We start from the raw sequence: 20,188 nt of genomic DNA on the forward strand, positions 1-20,188 counted from the left end.
AGATACCAGCAACAATCTGTTAGGCGACCCTATAGTTGTTATGGGAAAAGAAAATACTTTCCTTCCCTTATCATAATCTCATCAACAATAGCCTCAACAGACAAGAACACAAAGCAGAGATAAGTCTCAGCAAAAACAGAAGCAACAACTGTCTCAAAAACCTACCCATAGTTTTTGACTACCAGAATTTCCAGCTACTTCCAGTGGATGGAAGGCTTCAATTCTTTTTTCTCCATTACATCAGACCAGTGGGTTATAAGTATTATCGAAAAAGTTTATCATCTAAATTTCTAAACTCATCCTCCTTATTTATCATCATTTATTTATTTATTTATTTTGAATTTTTATATACCGAAATTCTTGTTGGGAAACAAATCAATCCGGTTTACAGGTAACAACAATAATGCCTCGGGACGGGCAACAGTGCCCCTGGCTTTACAAGAAACATATTAAACATGGCATCATACCAAAGATCAGTTGGTCATTCTGCAGGAAGAAAAACAGTCACTAATACAAGTTCATGCAATAGAGCACATTTCCATCTGCAGAGGGGAAAAGGATTTTATTCAAGGTATTTTCTCATTCCCAGGAAAACAGGTGGCCTTTGTCAAATTTTGGATCTGAAGGTTAAACACCTAGCTCCAAAAAAGAAAAATTCAGAATGAATTATTTAAGTATTATCCTACCACATCTAGAAAAAGCAGATTGGTTAACAACACCGGGCCTGATATTGAAAGCACGTTTAGCCCTGAATAGCTGGATAAGTAGGACTTATCAGCGGCCGCCAGATAGCCGACAAGTCAGTTATCCGGCTATCTTTTAGCCAGCCATTTTGAGGACAGGCAGTAGGCGGAACTGGGCGGTGCTACTTATCTGATCAACTTAACCGAATAAGTAGCCATATTTGTTCTCATCCTGTTAACTTAATCACATAAGTTGGAGCAGCCATAGAGTTGAACTAATTTATCCAGATTTAACTTAGCTGGCTAAATAGCACCTTGACTGCAGATATTCAGTGGCGCCATGCCGCTGAATATCCCTTGTAACTTAGCGGGATAAGTCATATCCAACCAGGTTACTTACCCAGCCAGCACTGAATATTGGGCCAACTGGATTTAAAGGATGCATATCTTCATATCCCGATTTACAAGTCCCACAGAAAATTTCAGTGTTTAGTGCTAGGGGAACACCATTATCTGTATTGGGTTCTTTCAGTCTGGATGCAGCGCGAAGAGTTTTTTTTCATAAAATGCCTAGCAATGGTTGCAGCACATCTCAGGAGAAACAACATTCTAGTATCTAGACTTTTAGCTAATATTGAGCAGGTCTTACTCACAGTTTGAAAGCAGTACACCTTTTACCCAATATGGGCCGGATTTTCAAAAGGTTATGTGCGTAAATCCTCTGGATTAACGCGCGCAACCAGCCATACGCGCGCCTGGCCTATTTTAAAAAGGCCCAGCGATGCGTGTAAAGTCCCGGGACGCGTGTAGGTCCCGGGGCTTTACAAAAGGGGCGGGGAAGGGGGAGGGGATGGGGTGTGGGCGGGGAAGTCCGGGGGCGGAGCAGGGGTAGGGCCAGAGGCCTCCAACACAGCACGCGTCGACCCCGGATTTTATAACATTCGCTAGGATTCATAATAAATCTGGAAAAGTTCCATACATTTTCAACCAAGGAAAAGCTTTTCTCCCACAACAAGGAATGCACAATCTGATCAAGATATTACATGCTATTTTAAGGCAGCCAAGGAGACAGTGTAATAGCGGATGCTCTCAGTTAGCCTATAACTGCTCGATTGGTCAGTTCAACACAAGGCTCTACAAAACCTTTTTTGCAGGTGAACTCCTCTTATAGATCTTTTCACAATGCCCCACAATCACAAACTTTCACTTTGTTTCAAAAGACCAGCAGCCAATGCTTTGGCATTGGATGCTTTTCTAATTGAATGAAACAAAGCTCTCATATACATCTTTCCACCAATTCTTCTTATTTCGACAACCTTAAGTTAAGAAAGAACAGTAGGGTAATGATCTTGATAGTTCCAGTTTGGCCTGGACAAGAATGATTTCCATGGCTACAAAGATCAGCAGTAATCCCATACAATAATCTTCCAATTTTTTTTTTTAACATCTCCTGACCCGGAAGACTTTCTTCTGCATCCAAACCTTCAGATAATGGCTTTTATGACATGGATATTGAAAGCAAAGTAACAATGGCTTTACCATTATCTCTGGAAGTTAAGCAAGTTATTTTGGCAGCTAAGAAACCAGCAACAAGATGATCTTATGATTTCAAATGGAAAAGATTCACTTTTTGGTGTGCTAGAAGAAAGAAAGATCCATTTACATGTACAATGGCAATCTTTACATCAGTATCTTGTTACGCTCCGCGGCCACAGATGCCTGTGGGCACCACTGCTCACCTCCCTTTTCACAACTTTGGCTACGTTAGGCGAACTCGCAGCTTCAGCCAACTACCACCTGCCTTCTGGCCTCCATTCCCTGGCCTATCTGAGCAGCATGGAAGCTCCCGACCGCTATCTTACCCGTGGGGTTCCCTAGGCGCGCACACTCCCCGATCAGCTTTAACCACGTCATGGCAGAAACCTCTGGGGCGTCCCTACCAGATGACGTCACTCTGCTCTAATCCTTAAACCGAGGTGGTGACCTGGATTGCAAATTGGCTGACAGACAGAAGACAATGTGTGATGGTAAATGGAACCTTCTCTGAAGAGAGAGCGGTTTTAAGTGGTGTACCGCAAGGATCGGTGTTGGGACCGGTCCTGTTCAATATCTTTGTGAGCGACATTGCGGACGGGATAGAAGGTAAGGTTTGTCTTTTTGCGGATGACACGAAGATCAGCAACAGAGTGGACACGCCGGAAGGAGTGGAGAGAATGAGACGGGATCTAAGGAAACTGGAAGAGTGGTTGAAGATATGGCAGCTCAGATTCAATGCCAAGAAGTGCAAAGTCATGCATATGGGGAGTGGAAATCCGAATGAACTGTATTCGATGGGAGGGGAAAAGCTGATGTGCACGGAGCAGGAGAGGGACCTTGGGGTGATAGTGTCTAATGATATGAAGTCTGCGAAACAATGCGACAAGGCGATAGCAAAAGCCAGAAGAATGCTGGGCTGCATAGAGAGAGGAATGTCGAGTAAGAAAAGGGAAGTGATTATTCCCTTGTACAGGTCCTTGGTGAGGCCTCACCTGGAGTACTGTGTTCAGTTCTGGAGACCGTATCTACAAAAAGACAAAGACAAGATGGAAGCGGTACAGAGAAGGGCGACCAGGAAGGTGGAGGATCTTCATCGCATGACGTATGAGGAGAGATTGAAGAATCTAAATATGTACACCCTGGAGGAAAGGAGGAGCAGAGGTGATATGATACAGACTTTCAGATACTTGAAAGGTTTTAATGATCCAAAGACAACGACAAACCTGTTCCGTAGGAAAAAAATCAGCAGAACCAGGGGTCGCGATTTGAAGCTCCAGGGAGGAAGATTCAGAACCAATGTCAGGAAGTATTTCTTCACGGAGAGGGTGGTGGACGCCTGGAATGCCCTTCCAGAGGATGTGGTGAAGACCAGAACTGTGAAGGACTTCAAAGGGGCGTGGGATAAACACTGTGGATCCATAAAGTCAAGAGGCCGTCAATGAAGAGTGGGTGACTCGCCAGAATGACAGCTACTGCCTGGAGACAATACCCTTATTCAATAAACATACACATGCTTACTGTGACTCCAACATCGCTCTAAGCTTCAACAGCAAGAGGAAATGTGGAAAAATGGATTTACACTCACAAAGAGGGGAGTAGCTGGCTTGTTACGGCGGTTACTACCCCAAACCAAATAAGCCTGATACTTCACTTTCGATGCATATCCAGCATGGCTCTCTGCTTCAACAGCATGGGAGAAGACTGATACATCACGCATTTCCAGCATAGCTCCCTGCTTCAACAGCAGGGGAGAAGAAAAACATATCCCATAGTCTGGGTAAAACAAATAAGCATGGGTGTAGCTTGCTTATTGCGGCGGTTACTACCCCTACTACCCCTAACTAATCAAGCTAGATATTTCAATGGTGGGGGTGGAAGGGAAATAGAACCAAGAGCTAAGAGAAACAGATAAGTATGAGAGAAAAAATGTGTGAAGCTTGCTGGGCAGACTGGATGGGCCGTTTGGTCTTCTTCTGCCGTCATTTCTATGTTTCTATGTATGTTAAACCGGCCTGCCCAGACAGCTGGCGACTTGGCAACAAGTTCACTTGCTGTTCTTCCAGCTTCTACTCAGCTTGTTCCGGTTTTGCGTCCGTAGTGTGAGACTTCTGGGTACCTGCTCCTTGGGGGCCCCCCTCGTCTCTCGGCTATCCTGTCCTTGGAGGGCCTTTTACCCAGACTCCAGCCTGCCTCTCTCCTGAGGCTTTCTATGGAACTTCTGCTACTTCCTGAATCACTATTCTGACTGCTACGTGGGAATCCTCGCCAGTGTACCCCGCTCTGCAGACCATTGCCATGTGGACTTACTTCCGGGTTCCCCCCTGCACTGCAGACCTGTGCCGTGTTATCATCTGAGGAACCCTTGCTGGTGTACCCTGCTCTGCGGATCACTACCGTGTTCTTTCACCAAAGAACCTTCCTGCACTACTCCAGTACTGATTCAGTGTGTTACAGTGACTGTTCATTCCGGCACCCCCGCTCCTCGGGTAGTGCCACTTCCTCCATTGACTCTTGTCTCAAGCAAGTCTGACGTCAGCTTGTGCTGCCGTTTCGTGGCCCACCTCCAGGTGTCACCCTCTACGTCTCCACCTCTACATCTGCTGTATCTCCATCCCGCAGCCGAGGCTCCGCCTCCGGGTCTACTTACTTATTTATCCTAACATATCTACTTCATTTTTCCAACAGCGGTTTAAATCAAACTCAGTAAGACTGCATTTAAGTGCTATCACAGCATACCAACAGCATACCTATGATATTGGAAGGTTTACCAATATCACAGTTGCCAATTAAATTTATTAAGGGATTATATAATGTAAAGCCTCCAATTAGGTCTCTTCCCCCTCAGTGGGACCCCAGTGTGGTTTTATCTCAGTTGATGAGATCACCTTTTAAACTGTCGGCATCTACTGATATGAAGTGGCTCACTTGGAAACTCCTATTCCTTGTGGCAGTGATATCAACACATATGGGCCGAAACAGTAAAAATCGCGGGAGAGCGGGCGAGTGCCCGCTCTCCTGTGCGCGCGATACAGTAAAGTAATTTATTTAAATTAGGGTCCGCAGCAAAAAGAGGCACTAGGGACACTAGCGCGTCCCTAGTGCCTCTTTTTGGACAGGAGCGGCGGCTGTCAGCGGGTTTGACAGCCAACGCTCAATTTTGCCGGCATCGGTTCTCCAGCCCGCTGACAGCCACGGGTTCGGAAACCAGATGCTGGCAAAATTGAGCGTCCGATTTTCAACCCGCGAGCTGCTGGCCGATTTCAAATTTATTTTTTTTTTAAACTTTCGGGACCTCCGACTTAATATCGTCATGATCTTAAGTCGGAGGGTGCACATAAAAGCCAGCAGAAATTAGCACCTACCTTTGGGTAAGCGCTAATTTCTGAAAGTAAAATGTGCGGCTTGGCTGCACATTTTGCTTTCTGAATCGCACGGGAATAACTAATAGGGCCATCAACATGCATTTGCATGTTGCGGGCGCTATTAGGTTCGGGGGGGGTTGGACGATATACTGAGATTTTCTCTAGCGAGACAAATCTATGAACGCATCAGAAATTCCTTCCTAAGTTAGTATTGCAGTTTCATTTAAACCAATCATTCATTCTTCCTGCCTTTTTATAAAGTCTCATTCATTATTGGTTGAACGAAGTAGAAAGAGCATTGCTTTTTTATTTGGAATGAGCAAAATCTATTAGAAAATCATCTCAATTGTTTATTTTGTACGATATTAATAAACTAGATTTCCCGGTAAAGAAACACACTCTGATCTTGGCTTTCACAGTGCATTTCTTATTGCTTCTCACTGTCGCAAAAGCTAAAAACTCATCCAGTGAGAACTACAGCAGCCCATGTGAAAGCAAGCTTTTATTCAAGACATTTTGTAATGTGGCCCCTTGGGCTTCCATCCATACTTTTACCAAACATTGTCACTTATATAAAAACATAGAAATGACGGCAGAAGAAGACCAAACGGACCATCCAGTCTGCCCAGCAAGCTTTCACACTTGGTTTTTTTTTCTCATACTTATCTGTTACTCTTGGCCCTTAGTAACCTTATGGTTCTATTTCCCTTCCATCCCCGCCATTAATGTAGAGAGCAGTGCTGGAGCTGCATCTAAGTGAAGTATCTAGCTTAATTGGTTAGGGGTAGTAACCGCCACAATAAGCAAGCTACTCCCATGCTTATTTGTTTACCCAGCCTGTGCAATTCAGTACTTGTTGGTTGTTGTCTGATCCACTTTTCTTCATTCCCCCCTGCCGTTGAAGCAGAGAGCCATGCTGGATATGCATTGAAAGTGAAGTATCAGGCTTAATTGATTCGGGGTAGTAACCGCCGTAACAAGCAAGCTACACCCATGCTTATTTGTACACCCACTTATTTGTTTACTTGGATCAGGACTCAAACAAGGTAACTCATTTGGCCAGGCAATTCTTCAAAACTTATTTCATTGGTATCGTTGATTTCCCAATTTCCACTTATATGAGTTGCAAAAAAAAAGAAAGAAATAGGTAATATTCAATCACTGGCGAGATTGCAAAGTCAGTCAGATAAATATATCTACTCATTTTGGAGGGATATTCAATGGTGCAGCTGCACTATTGAATATAGCAGGTTATCTTAAAGATAGCCGGATAAACTTATCTGGCTATCTTAATGACTATTATATGGCACATCTAGAGTTAGCCAGATAACTGATTCAACTAACTTAACTCTGCCCCAGAATGCCCCTATGTAATCTGGCTAAACTTTAGCTAGATAAACGGGTGAAATATTGAAAAGATGGCATTTCACAGGATAACTTGTCAGTTACTTGGCTAAATACTGCTGAATAGTGACCCCCATAGTTTTTAGCAATTCTAAGCTTGGGAGTCCCCGCTTGTATGGTTGTTTGCTATGCTTGTCTACAGAGAAAGCAAAGTTGTTTATCGGTTACAGATGTTCTCCGTGAACAGCAGAACAAATCAGCCATAGTCCCACCCACCTCCCTGAAGTTAAGCCGATGCATGGGAAGTACTGAACTGGTTGGAGTGGTAGCAGCAACATGGGAATTCCTCAGTATTCTCAAAAAGACATTTTAGTCACTAAAAGCTATGGGGTAGATTTTAAAAAAGATCGCGTGGGCGTACATGTGCACGCGCTACCCGGTGTGCACACATGTACGCCTGATTTTATAACATGCGAGCGCAGGCTCGTGCATGTTATAAAATCCAGGGTCGGCGCGCGCTAGGGGCTGCACAATTGTGCATCTTGCGCGCACCGAGCCCACTCCGAGCCAGGCTGCCCTCCCCCCCCCCCCCCACCTTCCCTTCCCTTCCCCGCCCTTTCCCCCCTAACTTTGATGTTTTGTTTTTTTATCTCCAAACTTACTTTAGCCACTGGAGCCGGCCACTGTGCCGGGAGCCTGACCCCGCCCTACCCCTCCCCATCCCTTTTTTGCAAGCCCCGGGACTTACACGCGTCGCTGGGCCTTTTTAAAATAGGCCCAGCATGTGTAGACCTGGTTACGCGCGTAAATCCAGAGGATTTACATGCGTAACCCTTTTAAAATCCGGCCCTATGGAAGAGCCTATTCCACCTTGGGGTCATCAGATGATATCGTTCATATGTGCAACTGTTTTGTTTTGCTAGCCACAGAGAACAGCTCTGTTATAGGTAAACAACATTGCTTTCCGCATTTGTCTTGAAACTCCTCTCTCTTCTCTGCCACCTTGGTCCTCTCTGTCTTCATTTAGCTTTGTCTCAGATGTCTTGCAGCTTGGCGGGGATTGGTGATGTGCAAGAATCTAATAAGTCTTTCATCCCTGCAGATGAGCTCACAGTGCCCAAGTATCGGACTGAGAAACCCTCCAAATCACCACCACCTCCCCCACCTCGTCGCAGCTTTCCTTCCTCTCATGGGCTGACCACCACCCGTACTGGTGAGGTGATTGTCATCAGCAAGAAAGAAGCTACTTTCATAAAGGTAAAACTATCCCACACACTGAGACCCATTTATATTTAGAGTTTTATATAATGTTTTTCACACTTTAAAGCAGATTACATTCAGGTACTGTAGGTATTTCTCTATCCCCAGAAGGCTTACAATCTAAGTTTGTACCTGAGGCAATGGAGGGAAAAGTGACTTGCCCAAGGTCACAAGGAGCAATAGTGGGATTATGAACCCTGGTCTGTAGCCCACTGCTCTAACCACTAGGCTACTCCTCCATTCCCTGAGTAACTGCCCCTATTTGTTTATAATTGGGATTGAACTTTGGTTTTATGTGTATTTCACTTTGTTGTATTTTAATTTTAACTTTTTGTATTAAAACGTTTTATTGATTTAGCAGACAACATCAGCATAACAAAGTATGCAATCAGGAAAGGTACATAGTAGCATACAGGTACATATCCACAGACACTTACAAAGTCCATACACCTAATCCATAAACAATCAAACCTTATCAAAGAAATTATGTTGTGTCCTTGATATTTTTCCTCCACAAATCTTTTTGAACTTTCTCCCTCTTCTCCATTAACCAGGAAACTGAACTCAATTCTCAGGTGCCTTATTCTTTGCATCCAAGAATCTCCAAAAGTAATGGAAATAATTCTAGAAAATAAAAAGCAAAATGAATAACATCAACTGACTACCGAAATCCCATCCCTCCCTTCCACCCCCCACTCCAATCCATGTCAAACGATTAGGAAGTGTTTATTCGTAATCAAAAAGAGATATGTATTTATTTTTTTAAATTAACCGCCCTTTCCACATCTTACAATTTGATCAAGATCAAACTTCTAGCTGTGGAGGTAAATTTTGAATGTATTTATCCCACACCATCAAAAACCATCTCTTTCATACACATCTAATATTAGTAGTCAATATCATAGATTCCATAAATACTATGTAAAATAAAGAATTCCTCCACTGCCAATAAGATGGTGATTTCTCTTCACACCAGACTAACAGAATTGATTTTTTCCCCAATACAAAGGCCTTACATACAAAAAGAATGTCTTCCTTCTTAAATAAATTTAGGGATAAATCCTTTTCAAATAGCACCATTTCTTAGCGTGTAGACAGATGGACTCAGAACCAGTGGGTTATGCTCCCCTGCCAGCAGATGGAGACGGAGCAAGCTGATGTCATAGTATATATACCCCTGCAGTACCCCCAGCCTACCAGTATTCTCCGTCTTCAGTAGATGGTGGACATGCATCTCCCTTTGGGGATTTTTTGGAAGGAGAAATTTTTCCAAGGCTTACAAAGTTTTCTTCAGGCACAGTCCTCCGCTTCACCCAATCCTGTCAGGTCGTACCCTCAGCCAGTGGCTCCTCCCTCTTCCAGTCCTATGCAGGTATTCCCAAAAGAAACAGGGATGGCACTGATGATGAGGAAGATCCTTATTCCCTGGAAGATGGGAAAATCTTCCCGGATCTGGAACCGGATTGCACCATGTTGCGATTCTTTCATAGAGATAAACTGCTGGCCCTGATTTCCCAGTCTTTGAAGCAGCTGGGTGTTCCTGGTATGGATGCCAAAGAAGAATCCCATTTTGGTTTATTATTGTATTTATTTATTTTATTTAAAAGAGTTTATATACTGTCATTAAGTTATTTACCATCATAATGGTTTACAATAGGGCACAAAAAAAACCAAAAGAAATAGATCATACTTTACATAGAGGGTGCCAATATTATCTGGTAACAAATACACATTAAGTACTATTTGGTTTATGACATGCGTAAAGCCTCTTGTTTTTCCCTGTGATGGATGCCATTCAGGAATTGATTGATCTTGAATGGGACACTCCAGAGGCAAATTTTAAAGGGGGTCAGTCGTTGGAAGATCTGTACCCTGGATCCGGCTGTGCGAGAGCGTTTGCATTTTCCCAAAGTGGATGCACTGGTATTTGCTGTCTCTAAGCGGACAACTATCCCCGTGGAGGGAGGAGCGGCCTTGAAGGATGTACATGATAGGAGGATTGAGGCTATCCTTAAGCAAGCCTTTGAGACAAGTGGCGATGAATTTACAGATCACTTCCTGTTGCTTCCTAGTGGTGCGATCTTGTCTGCTCCTCTCGCAGGGGGTTGATGATTCTGGAGGGAATTCCAGAGCAGTTATGGAGCCCGCTGCCACCTTTATAGCATACCTCGGCCAGAGGAGTGGCTTCGGTGATAGCGGCCAGGCGTCAACTCTGGTTGCAAAATTGGTCAGCTGACGCAGCCTTCAAAGCTAATCTTATAAAGATGCCCTTTAAAGGGTCAATCTTGTTTGGGAGTGAGTTGGAGAAACTGGCCAGTAAGTGGGGCGAATCACCGCTTCCTCGGTTGCCGGAGGATAAGAAGCAATTGCAGCGCCCCTTTGGTATGAGAAGTCATCTCCAGGGTTCCAAGCAGTTTCATCCCTACAGAGGGTTGACCTTTCAGAGGTCTTTTGGTAGGTCTCCTTCCTTTCATCCCAGACAGCCCAATGAAGGAGCGGGCTTGGGTGGCGGACCTTCCTGAGCTTCCCAATGAAGGTTTGCCAACCCACTTCGGGAACAAGAGATAGGGGTACGTCACTCTCTTTTATGTCAGAGGTGAGTCAAGATTACATTGGACAAGTGGGTCCTGGAGGTGATATGAGAAGGATATGCGCTGGAATTTCTCGGTGTTCCTCGGGATGCGTTCATGGTGTCTCCTTGCCACAGAAGAAGCAGGCAGTGGAGTCTATGCTTCAAAGGCTTCTCAGGCTGAGGGCTGTGGTTCCGGTGCCCACATCTCAGGAAAGTATGGGGCAATATTCCATTTATTTTGTTGTGCCTAAGAAGGAGGGTTCCTTTCGTCCCATCCTGGATCTCAAACGAGTCAACTGTCATTTGAAGGTGACTCATTTTTGCATGGAAACCTTACGCTCTGTGATAATGGCAGTGCAGTTGGTGGAATTTCTCACCTCCCTAGATCTGTGAGGCCTACCTTCATATTCCCATCCATTTGGAACACCAATATTTTCTACATTTTGCAGTGTTGGGGTGCCATTATTAGTTTTGGGCACTGCCATTTGGTCTAGCAACTGCGCCCAGAATGTTTTTCAAGGTTATGGTGGTAGTAGCGGTGGCCTTGAGAAGAGAAAGGATCCTGGTGCACCCATACTTGGACGACTGGCTGTTTTGAGCCAAGTGTCAGGAAGAGAGCCGCCTGATGACACACAAGGTGATCTCCTTGTTGCAGGAGCTCGGTTGGGTGGTGAATCTGGCCAAAAGCAGTCTTCAGTCATCCCAATCGTTGGAGTATCAGGGAGTCCAGTTCAACACACGATAGGACAATGTTTTCCTGCCAGAAATTCGAATTCAGAAATTGATGTCTCAGGTGCGTCAGTTGGAGAACATTATACGCCCGACAGTGTGGTCCAATCTGCAGGTGCTTGGCTTCATGGCAGCATCCCTGGAAGTGGTGCTTGGACGAGGGCATATATGTGTCCTCTTCAGCGCTTGCTACTGTCTCATTGGAACCTGCAGTCTCAGGACTTTTCAGTTTGGCTCCTCTTGCCGATGGTATTCTGTTTTCGTCTCCAGTGGTGGTTGCAGGAGGCTCATCTGAGAAAAAAACAACAGATGTGAGTCTCCAGGTTTGGGGAGCTCACTGTCAGGAGCTGACAGCCCAAGGGCATTGGAATGCCGAGGTGTCCCACTGGAAAATCAATTGCCTGGAAACCCGGGCAATCCAGTTGGCATGCTTGCAGTTCAGCCACAGGCTGCAAGATCAAGCGGTCTGCATGATAGAAACATAGAAACATAGAAATGACGGCAGAAGAAGACCAAACGGCCCATCCAGTCTGCCCAGCAAGCTTCACACACTTTTTTCTCTCATACTTATCTGTTTCTCTTAGCTCTTGGTTCTATTTCCCTTCCACCCCCACCATTAATGTAGAAAGCAGTGATGGAGCTGCATCCAAGTGAAATATCTAGCTTGATAAGTTAGGGGTAGTAGGGGTAGTAACCGCCGCAATAAGCAAGCCACACCCATGCCCATCTGTCTTACTCAGACTACGCCATACAGCCCTTATTGGTTGTTTTTCTTCTCCCCTGCCGTTGAAGCAAGGAGCTATGCTGGATATGCTTGAAGTATCAGTTTATTCTTCTCCCATGCTGTTGAAGCAGAGAGCCATGCTGGATATGCATGTTGGACAACGCGATGTCAGTGGCCTACATCAATCGCCAGGGAGGAACCAAGAGCCAGCAAGTGTCGCAGGAAATAGACCAACCATGGAATGGGTGTCGGCCTTTCATATTGGAGGAAAAGACAATGTAAGAGTGGACTTTCTCAGCAGAGAGAGTCTGGACCCAGGAGAATGGGTGTTGTCCGCCGAAGCATTTCAGCTGATTGTGGATCGCTGGGGCCTTCCGTTCCTAGACCTGCTGGCGACTTCTCGCAATGCGAAAGTTCCTCGATTCTACAGTCGCTGGTCTCTGGATATAGATGCTCTTGTACAAGTCTGTCCAGAAGACAGATTGCTTTACACCTTTCCTCCATAGCCATTGCTGGGCTGGATGATTCACAAAATTGAAATCCACAGGGGGCTAGTACTCCTGGTGGTGTCGGATTGGCCCAGGTGTCTGTGGTATGCAGATTTGCAAAGACTCCTGGTGGAAACCACTCTTCTGCTTCCGCCACACTGGGATCTGTTTCAGCAGGATCTGGTTCTTCACGTGGATCCGACTCTGTTCTGTCTTATAGTTTGGCCCTTGAGAGGACTCACCACTTGAAGCATGGGTATTCTTCCGTGGTGATTTCCACTTTACTCCTCGCTCGGAAGTTCTCCACTTCCTTAGTCTATGTGCGAGTTTGGAAAGTATTTGAGGCCTGGTGAGAGGAACATGGTGTTCTTCCTCATTCAGTTAAGATCCCACTCATTCTGGATTTTTTGCAGGATGGGTTGAATATAGGATTGGCCCTTAATTCCTTGAAGGTGCAGGTTGCGGCTCTTGCCTGTTTTAGGGGTCTGGTGAATGGTGATTCCTTGTCATCCCATCCTGATGTGGTCCGTTTTTTGAAGGGAGTGAAGCATCTTAGGCTTCCCTTGAGGTTACCAGACCCCTTGTGGAGTCTTAACTTTGTGCCAGATTTCTTGGCGGGCTCTATGTTCCAACTGATATGTAGACTTTCCTTGTGGTTGTTGACCTTGAAGACAGTGTTCTGGTGGCTATATGTTCTGTGCGTCGAATTTCTGAGCTGCAGGCCTTGTCTTGCCGGGAGCCATTCTTTCGGGTGAATCCAGTGGCGCTACAACTGCATACTGTTCCCTCTTTCTTGCCAAAGGTGAAGTCAGATTTTCATTTGAATCAGTCCATCACCTTGCCATCCCTGGATAAGGTCAGGGATGTAGAGGAGTTTTGCCTCCTGCGTTCCTTGGATGTCAAGAGACTTATTGTGCGGTATCTGGCGGTTTCTGAGCCTTTCTGAAAGACGGATCACCTGTTTGTTCTCCATGGTAGGAGTAAGCAGGGTGCTCCAGCTTTGCGGTCTACCATGGCAAGCTGGATTAAGGAGATAGTCATGGCCGCATATATGGATGCTGAAAACCATTGCCTTCTCAGATTCCAAACTTCCACTAGGATTCAGGCAGTGTCATGGGCAGAGGTTGGATTGTTGTCTCCGATCACCATTTGCCGAGCTGTGAAGTGGTCCTCTTTACATAAGTTTTCCAGGTTTTATCGTCCGGATGTGCAGGCCCAGGAGATCACAGCTTTTGCACGGGCGGTGTTGACTGGACCGCGGGCAGCCTCCCACCCTGTTCGGGAGTAGCTTTGGTACACCCCACTGATTCTGAGTCCATCTGTCTGCATACTAGGAAATGGAGAAATTACTTACCTGATAATTTTGTTTTCCTTAGTGTAGACAGATGGACTCAGATTCCCGCCCTCGGCTGCCACATGAGTGTGCCAATAGTCTCCTGTGTGCTCTGGATATCAAGGGATTACTGGTAAGTGTTCATCCAGTCCCTAAATTGGGGTACCTAGATTCTTAGTGAGTCCAGTGTTTCTTGTTGATTGAGTACAGTTATGGTTGACTGTTTTTAATCAAGTTTTCTGCTAGTCTGTCCACAGTTGCTTTTGAAGAGAATACTGGCAGGTTGGGGTCACTGCAGGAATATATATACTGTGATGTCAGCTTGCTCCTTCTCCATCTGCTGGCAGGGAAGCATAACTCACTGGTCCTGAATCCATCTGTCTACACTAAAGAAAATTAAATTATCAGGTAAGTAATTTCTCCAGTTCTGGGGACAAAGGAATAACATACCCCAACAAACCTTGTAAAAATTGATCACTTTGACCCAAAATTTCTGGATAATAACCACATTCCCAAAACGCATGAGTCAGAGTACCTCTTTCATGTTTACTCTTCAAACAAACCACTGAAGGCATCAGTTTAGCATAGTAAGCTGTCAATTGTGAAACATATGCTCTGTGTTAGAACCTGAATTGCATGTTTGAAGAAATATTCTTTAATCCTTCAAAACAGGACTGCACCCCTCTCTCTGAAATCTGAAACTTAGCCTCTCCCGCCCATCTAGCCCTCACAACCTAAAAAATGTTAACATGTGACAGTTTTTATAATTCTCCTAGGACAAGCATGATGGTAGTCCATACATGTGGGTGACATCATCAGATGGAGCCCGGCACAGAAAACTTCTGTCAAAGTTTCTAGAACTTTGACTGACACACTGACCATGCCCAGCATGCCACTATCCATGCAGGGTCCCTCTTCAGTCTCTTCTTTTCCGCAGAGCTGTTGCCTCGCAGCTGTGGAGCTTGCACTCTGTTATACTTTGGCAAATCTTAAAATTGACTTATTCTTCTCAATTTTCCCACGCCGAATCCCTCGATTTCTCCCAGCCCTAGTTAGAGGCATCACGGGAAGTAATTTGCATTCTTTGCAGTCGATTACCAATGGTGCCGTCCCCCGGTGGCCACCGGCCATCGACTGCTCAGCTGTTATTTTTCTCAATGGATTCCTCTGGGTTCCGCCACTTTCTCCAGTGCCCTCAGACCATGTGCATCACAGACCCCCAAAAGGTCTGCGTTCTGTGCCTGGGGGCGTCGCATGATGTGTGCACCTGTTCTTTTTGTGCTCATATGATCCCCAAGGGTCGTCAAGCACACCTGGATAAGATGGACAAGTTATTTGGTGCCAGAAAGTCTGATCCCTCGGCCTTGGTGTCAAGGGCATCGACACATCACGACAAGGAAGATGAATCTTGTCCTATCCTTCACCAGTTCACCAGCTAGAGCTAGGATCGTCGCCATCGTCGGCACTGGGGAAAGACCGAGCCAAGCACCAGCAGAAACCCAGGAAGACCTGGCATCGGTCACCTTCCTCTCATGGCTGCAAGCTCGGGAAGGCACCGGCTTCAACTGCGATTCCCCCGAACCGGCCCCATACCGACAAGGCATCAATACCCATCGAGGCCGATGACCCGAGGAAAACCCCACCAATATCAGTGTCGGGTACCGGTTCCCCTTGAGACTCTGAGGAGACCCAGTTTACGCCTCCTCCTCTTCAAGCTGTGCTGTCATCAACAGTGTTCGAAGAGGAGTTGGAGCGCAGGGTGCACCTAGCGGTGGGACGAGCCCCCCAGGGTATCGAGCTGCCGGCCCCCTTCGTGCCTCCGCCGCTATAGGAACTGGCACCATCTGTGCTAGCACTGTTGCTGGAGCGTTTGGACCTGCTCCTCGGTGCTCTGCTGATGCAACCCGCGATGATGCCCCAGGAACCCTCGCTGCTGCGAGGGGCACTAGTGAGGCCGCTGTCAGAGACCATACCCATCGCAGATTCCTCCGAGAAAGGACCGTCAACCCCAGTGGTGCATGTCCATCCCCCCCCCCCGGACCAGTCCTGCGATCATCGGGCTTCAGATTACCGTCGCCCTCAATGCCATTGATGCCTATGGTGCCCCCGGGACCTGTAGTGCTGTCTGTGCCTGCAGGGCTACTGGTGCCCTGGCCCAGGCTTCTCAGGCTTCCCCACCGGTGTCGCTAGGGAGCAAGGCTGACACCCCTTACGACATGTGGGAAGATGAGCCTTTCGTCTCTTCTTCTGGGGACTCCAAGGAACTGCTTTCAGAACCCTCTCCTCCAGAGGAGAGGCTCCGCCCCCTCCAGAGGACCTGACATTCGCAGGGTTTGTGAGGGCGATGGCGGAGTTGGTCCCCTTCCAGCTCCTCCCTGAGGAGGACTCCAGGCACAGAATGCTGGAGATCCTTCAGTTTGTGGATGCTCCTAAGGAAGTAGTTGCCGTTCCAGTACATGATATCTTCAAGGACTTGGTCGGCAGGCTCTGGGAACATCCCATCTCAGTCTCTCTGGTAAACAGGAAGACCGATGCCATATACCTGGTACAACCATCTGCAGGTTTTGAGAGGCAACACCTCCCACACCAGTCGGTGGTGGTGGAGTCGCCCTTAAAAAAGCAAAAAGGTCTCACACCCATGCCTCCGCTCCCCCAAGCCGTGAGCACAAGGCCCTGGATGCCCTGAGCCGTAAAGTCTTTCAGGGATCTATGTTGGCAGCCCACATTGCTTGCTACCATCTATAAATGGGCCAATATTCCAGAAACCTCTGGAAACAGGTGCAGGAGTTGGCAGATCGCCTCCCTTAACAACTCCAGGAGGCCCTCCTGAAGGTTGTGTAACAGGGATTGGAATGTGACAAGCATAAAGTTAGGTCCACATATGATGTCTTTAAGGCAGCAGCAAGAGTGGCCATGGCGGGCTTTGGGGTTCGTTGTATGGCATAGCTAAGGGCATCCGATCTCCAGCCCAAAGTACAAGACCGTATTGGTGACCTGCCTTGTATTGGAGAGAATCTCTTTGGCGACAAAATCAAGGAGGCAGTAGTGCAACTCAAAGACCATCATGAGACCATGCAGCATCTCTTGGCTAGCACCTCGGACCCCCCAGTCCTCGGGCAAAAAGTCCTTAAGGCAGGGACCTCGACGACCATTTTACCAACCGAGGAAGTATTATCCTCTGGCAAAGCACGGCCTCAAAGGGCTGGTCTGAGGTCTCGTCTTCGGCAACAGCATGTTCCCAGAACTCAGCCAGCACTACAGCAGACCCTTGCCACGGGTTTTTGACTGTCTGCAAGGGAGTTTAAGCCAGTTGACAATACAGCCAGTGGGGGGCCCTCCAGTTGGAGGTCGACTCACATCCTTCACAGACTGTTGGAGAGCCATCACCTCGGATCGGTGGGTCCCCTCCTTCATCCGCCAGGGTTACAGGTTGCACTTCCAGGAAATACCACCAGACTCTCCCCCATGCCCTTCTTGGAGGTCTTCCAAGGATCGGGAAATACTTCTCAAGGAGCTCTCCACCCACACAACTTCCAGAGCATTCAAACCCATTCCGATCAACAGGGCAGCAGCTTCTACTCTAGGTATTACTGCATCCCAAAGAGAACAGTAGGCCTTCGCCTGATCCGATTTCAGAGCGGCCTCGGAGGGAACGGGGAAAGCCATTGGGGCTCCCCTAGGGCTCAGCGCACGCAAGTTGCACAAGCGTGCACCACCTTGCACGCGCCAACCCTGGATTTCATAACATGCGCACGGCTGCACGCGCATGTTATAAAATCAGGCATAGATTTGTGCGCGCCGGGTTACGCGCACAAATCTACGCCCATGCGTAAGTTTTAAAATCTGGCCCATAATACTTTAAGCCACTTTAAAAAGTCTCCTTGAAAACCATACTGCTCCAAAACCCAGAATAAATAATGCCATAGTACTTTTACAAAGGCTTTTTTCAGCATCCAGACTTATGATCAGCTTATCGTTGCTAGCAAGTGCAGATGCAGAGGACCATAATGTATATAAGGGTAAATTTTAAAACAAACGCAAGTTACGCCAGAGGCAGGCATATCTTGCCGGCGTGCGATCCCCCGGCCCAGCGGCTTTGCAGAGGCCTCTGGCCCCGCCCCGCCCCACCCCCGGACCGCCCATTTTTTCAAGCCCCGGGACTTACACGTATCCCGGTGCTTTACGTGCACCACCCGGCCTTTTGAAAATAGGCCTGGCACACGTAACCCTCTGAAAACCTGCCCCATCTGTGGAGAAATCTCAGGAAACATATTTTCATCTAAATATTGCTGCTATCTGGATTTCAAAAATTCCTGAAAGGCCTCATGGTGCAAAAAAGAGGGAAAACGCCACCTAGATAAAGCTGTCCTCTTTAATAATTCTAGCTCCATAGTAATTGTAGCTTGATCAGAAATGGTCATCATACAAATTTTGGCAACCTTAATTCTAAGGAAAAGGAAAACGGAAATGAGAAAATATTCAAGTCTTGAATATGCACCATGGGGCACTGAGTAAAATGTAAAATCTCTCTCATCTGGTTCAAAACCTGCCAGATGTCCAGCAGTTGCAGCTCTCTTAACACCCTTACAACCTAAGTAGTATCAGATCCACATTGGGATCTGATACCACATTAAAATCAGCACTCAGTATCAAAGCATGGTCCAAAAGTTTACTAGGAATGGACACCAATTCAGAGAAAAAAGCATGACTATATACATTTGGTGCATATAAATTACCTAACAGATATTCTGTTCAGTTATCTCCCCCTTTCTAGATCCAAGTTAACTCTCCCTGTTTTATTGTAACTTTCCCACATACATACTATTGTTTTCGATGTTTAAACTTTGTATAGTGTTACTTGTTATTCTCTGCCTTACCCACATTCAGATCGATACTCTAAGGCCGCGGTAGAAACAGTGCGGCAGTGTCAGGCGCACCCTCGTTCCCCGCACGCACAGTTCTCTTCACCTACCGCTCTATACTCTCTTCTAATTGCATGCAAATGCATGCCGCGGCTGCGAAGCCTTAGGCAAGCGTTAGGCCCGCGCAACCCATTTTACTGTATAGAGCACCTATACAGTATCCTGGGTTCGCGGGCCTAACGCTTCACGGCTGCGCTGGTATCTGTCATTTCAAATGTCATTTCAAATGACATTTGAAATGACAGGTACCAGGAAGTGGACAGTTATGTTCCCCGATGCTCGGCAAACTATCCCCCAGCCCCCGCTCACCTGCCCTGGCCCCGTCCGGTCTCCGGTGTAGCCTCAGTCCTGTCTCCTCCTTCCGAAGCAAAAAAAAAAAACAAAACTGCTCAAGGCGGCCGGGTGGGCGTGCATTCATCCAGGCAGAGGGAGCCAGCGGCGAAAGCGGCCTCCGGCTCCCTCTGCCTGGATGAATGCACGACCCCCGCCGGCAGTGAATGAATGCCCGTGCGATTTCAGCGCTCAAGGCAGTCACATGACGTGACGTCACGCCTTGAGCGCCGAAATCGCACGGGCATTCATTCACGGCCGGCGGGGGCCGCTGGATGAATGCACGGCCCCCGCCGGCAGTGAATGAATGCCCGTGCGATTTCGGCGCTCATGCCTTGAGCGCCGAAATCGCACGGGCATTCATTCACTGCCGGCGGGGGCCGTGCATTCATCCAGGCAGAGGGAGCCGGCGGCGAAAGCGGCCTCCGGCTCCCTCTGCCTGGATGAATGCCTGGCCCCCGCCGGCCGCGAATGAATGCCCGTGCGATTTCGGCGCTCAAGGCGTGACGTCACGTCATGTGACTGCCTTGAGCGCCGAAATCGCACGGGCATTCATTCGCGGCCAGCAGGGGCCGGGCATTCATCCAGCGGCCCCCGCCGGCCGTGAATGAATGCCCGTGCGATTTCGGCGCTCAAGGCAGTCACATGACATGACGTCACGCCTTGAGCGCCGAAATCGCACGGGCATTCATTCGCGGCCGGCGGGGGCCGGGCATTCATCCAGGCAGAGGGAGCCGGAGGCCGCTTTCGCCGCCGGCTCCCTCTGCCTGGATGAATGCACGCCCACCCAGCCGCCTTGAGCGCCGAAATCGGGAGGAGAGGAGAAGGGAGAAGGGACTATCGTAGCAGGCCCGAGCCTTGCTACTTTTTCGGGTTTTTTTTTTTTTTTGCTTCAGGAGGAGGGG

At 47.4% G+C, this 20,188-nt stretch overlaps 1 protein-coding gene across 2 annotated transcripts in view; it reads left to right on the forward strand.

The window, feature by feature from the left end:
• The window catches only part of SRCIN1 (SRC kinase signaling inhibitor 1), a 390,348-nt gene that overhangs the window by 347,813 nt on the left and 22,347 nt on the right, over nucleotides 1–20,188 (forward strand). For both annotated transcript variants that reach the window (XM_029572790.1, XM_029572789.1), the window contains one exon: nucleotides 8,028–8,182. In XM_029572790.1, coding sequence (XP_029428650.1) covers nucleotides 8,028–8,182 — 155 coding nt within the window. The remainder of the gene's footprint in view (nucleotides 1–8,027; nucleotides 8,183–20,188) is intronic.

Source organism: Rhinatrema bivittatum, chromosome 12 (genome assembly GCF_901001135.1).
Source record: "Rhinatrema bivittatum chromosome 12, aRhiBiv1.1, whole genome shotgun sequence".
NCBI lineage: Eukaryota > Metazoa > Chordata > Amphibia > Gymnophiona > Rhinatrematidae > Rhinatrema > Rhinatrema bivittatum.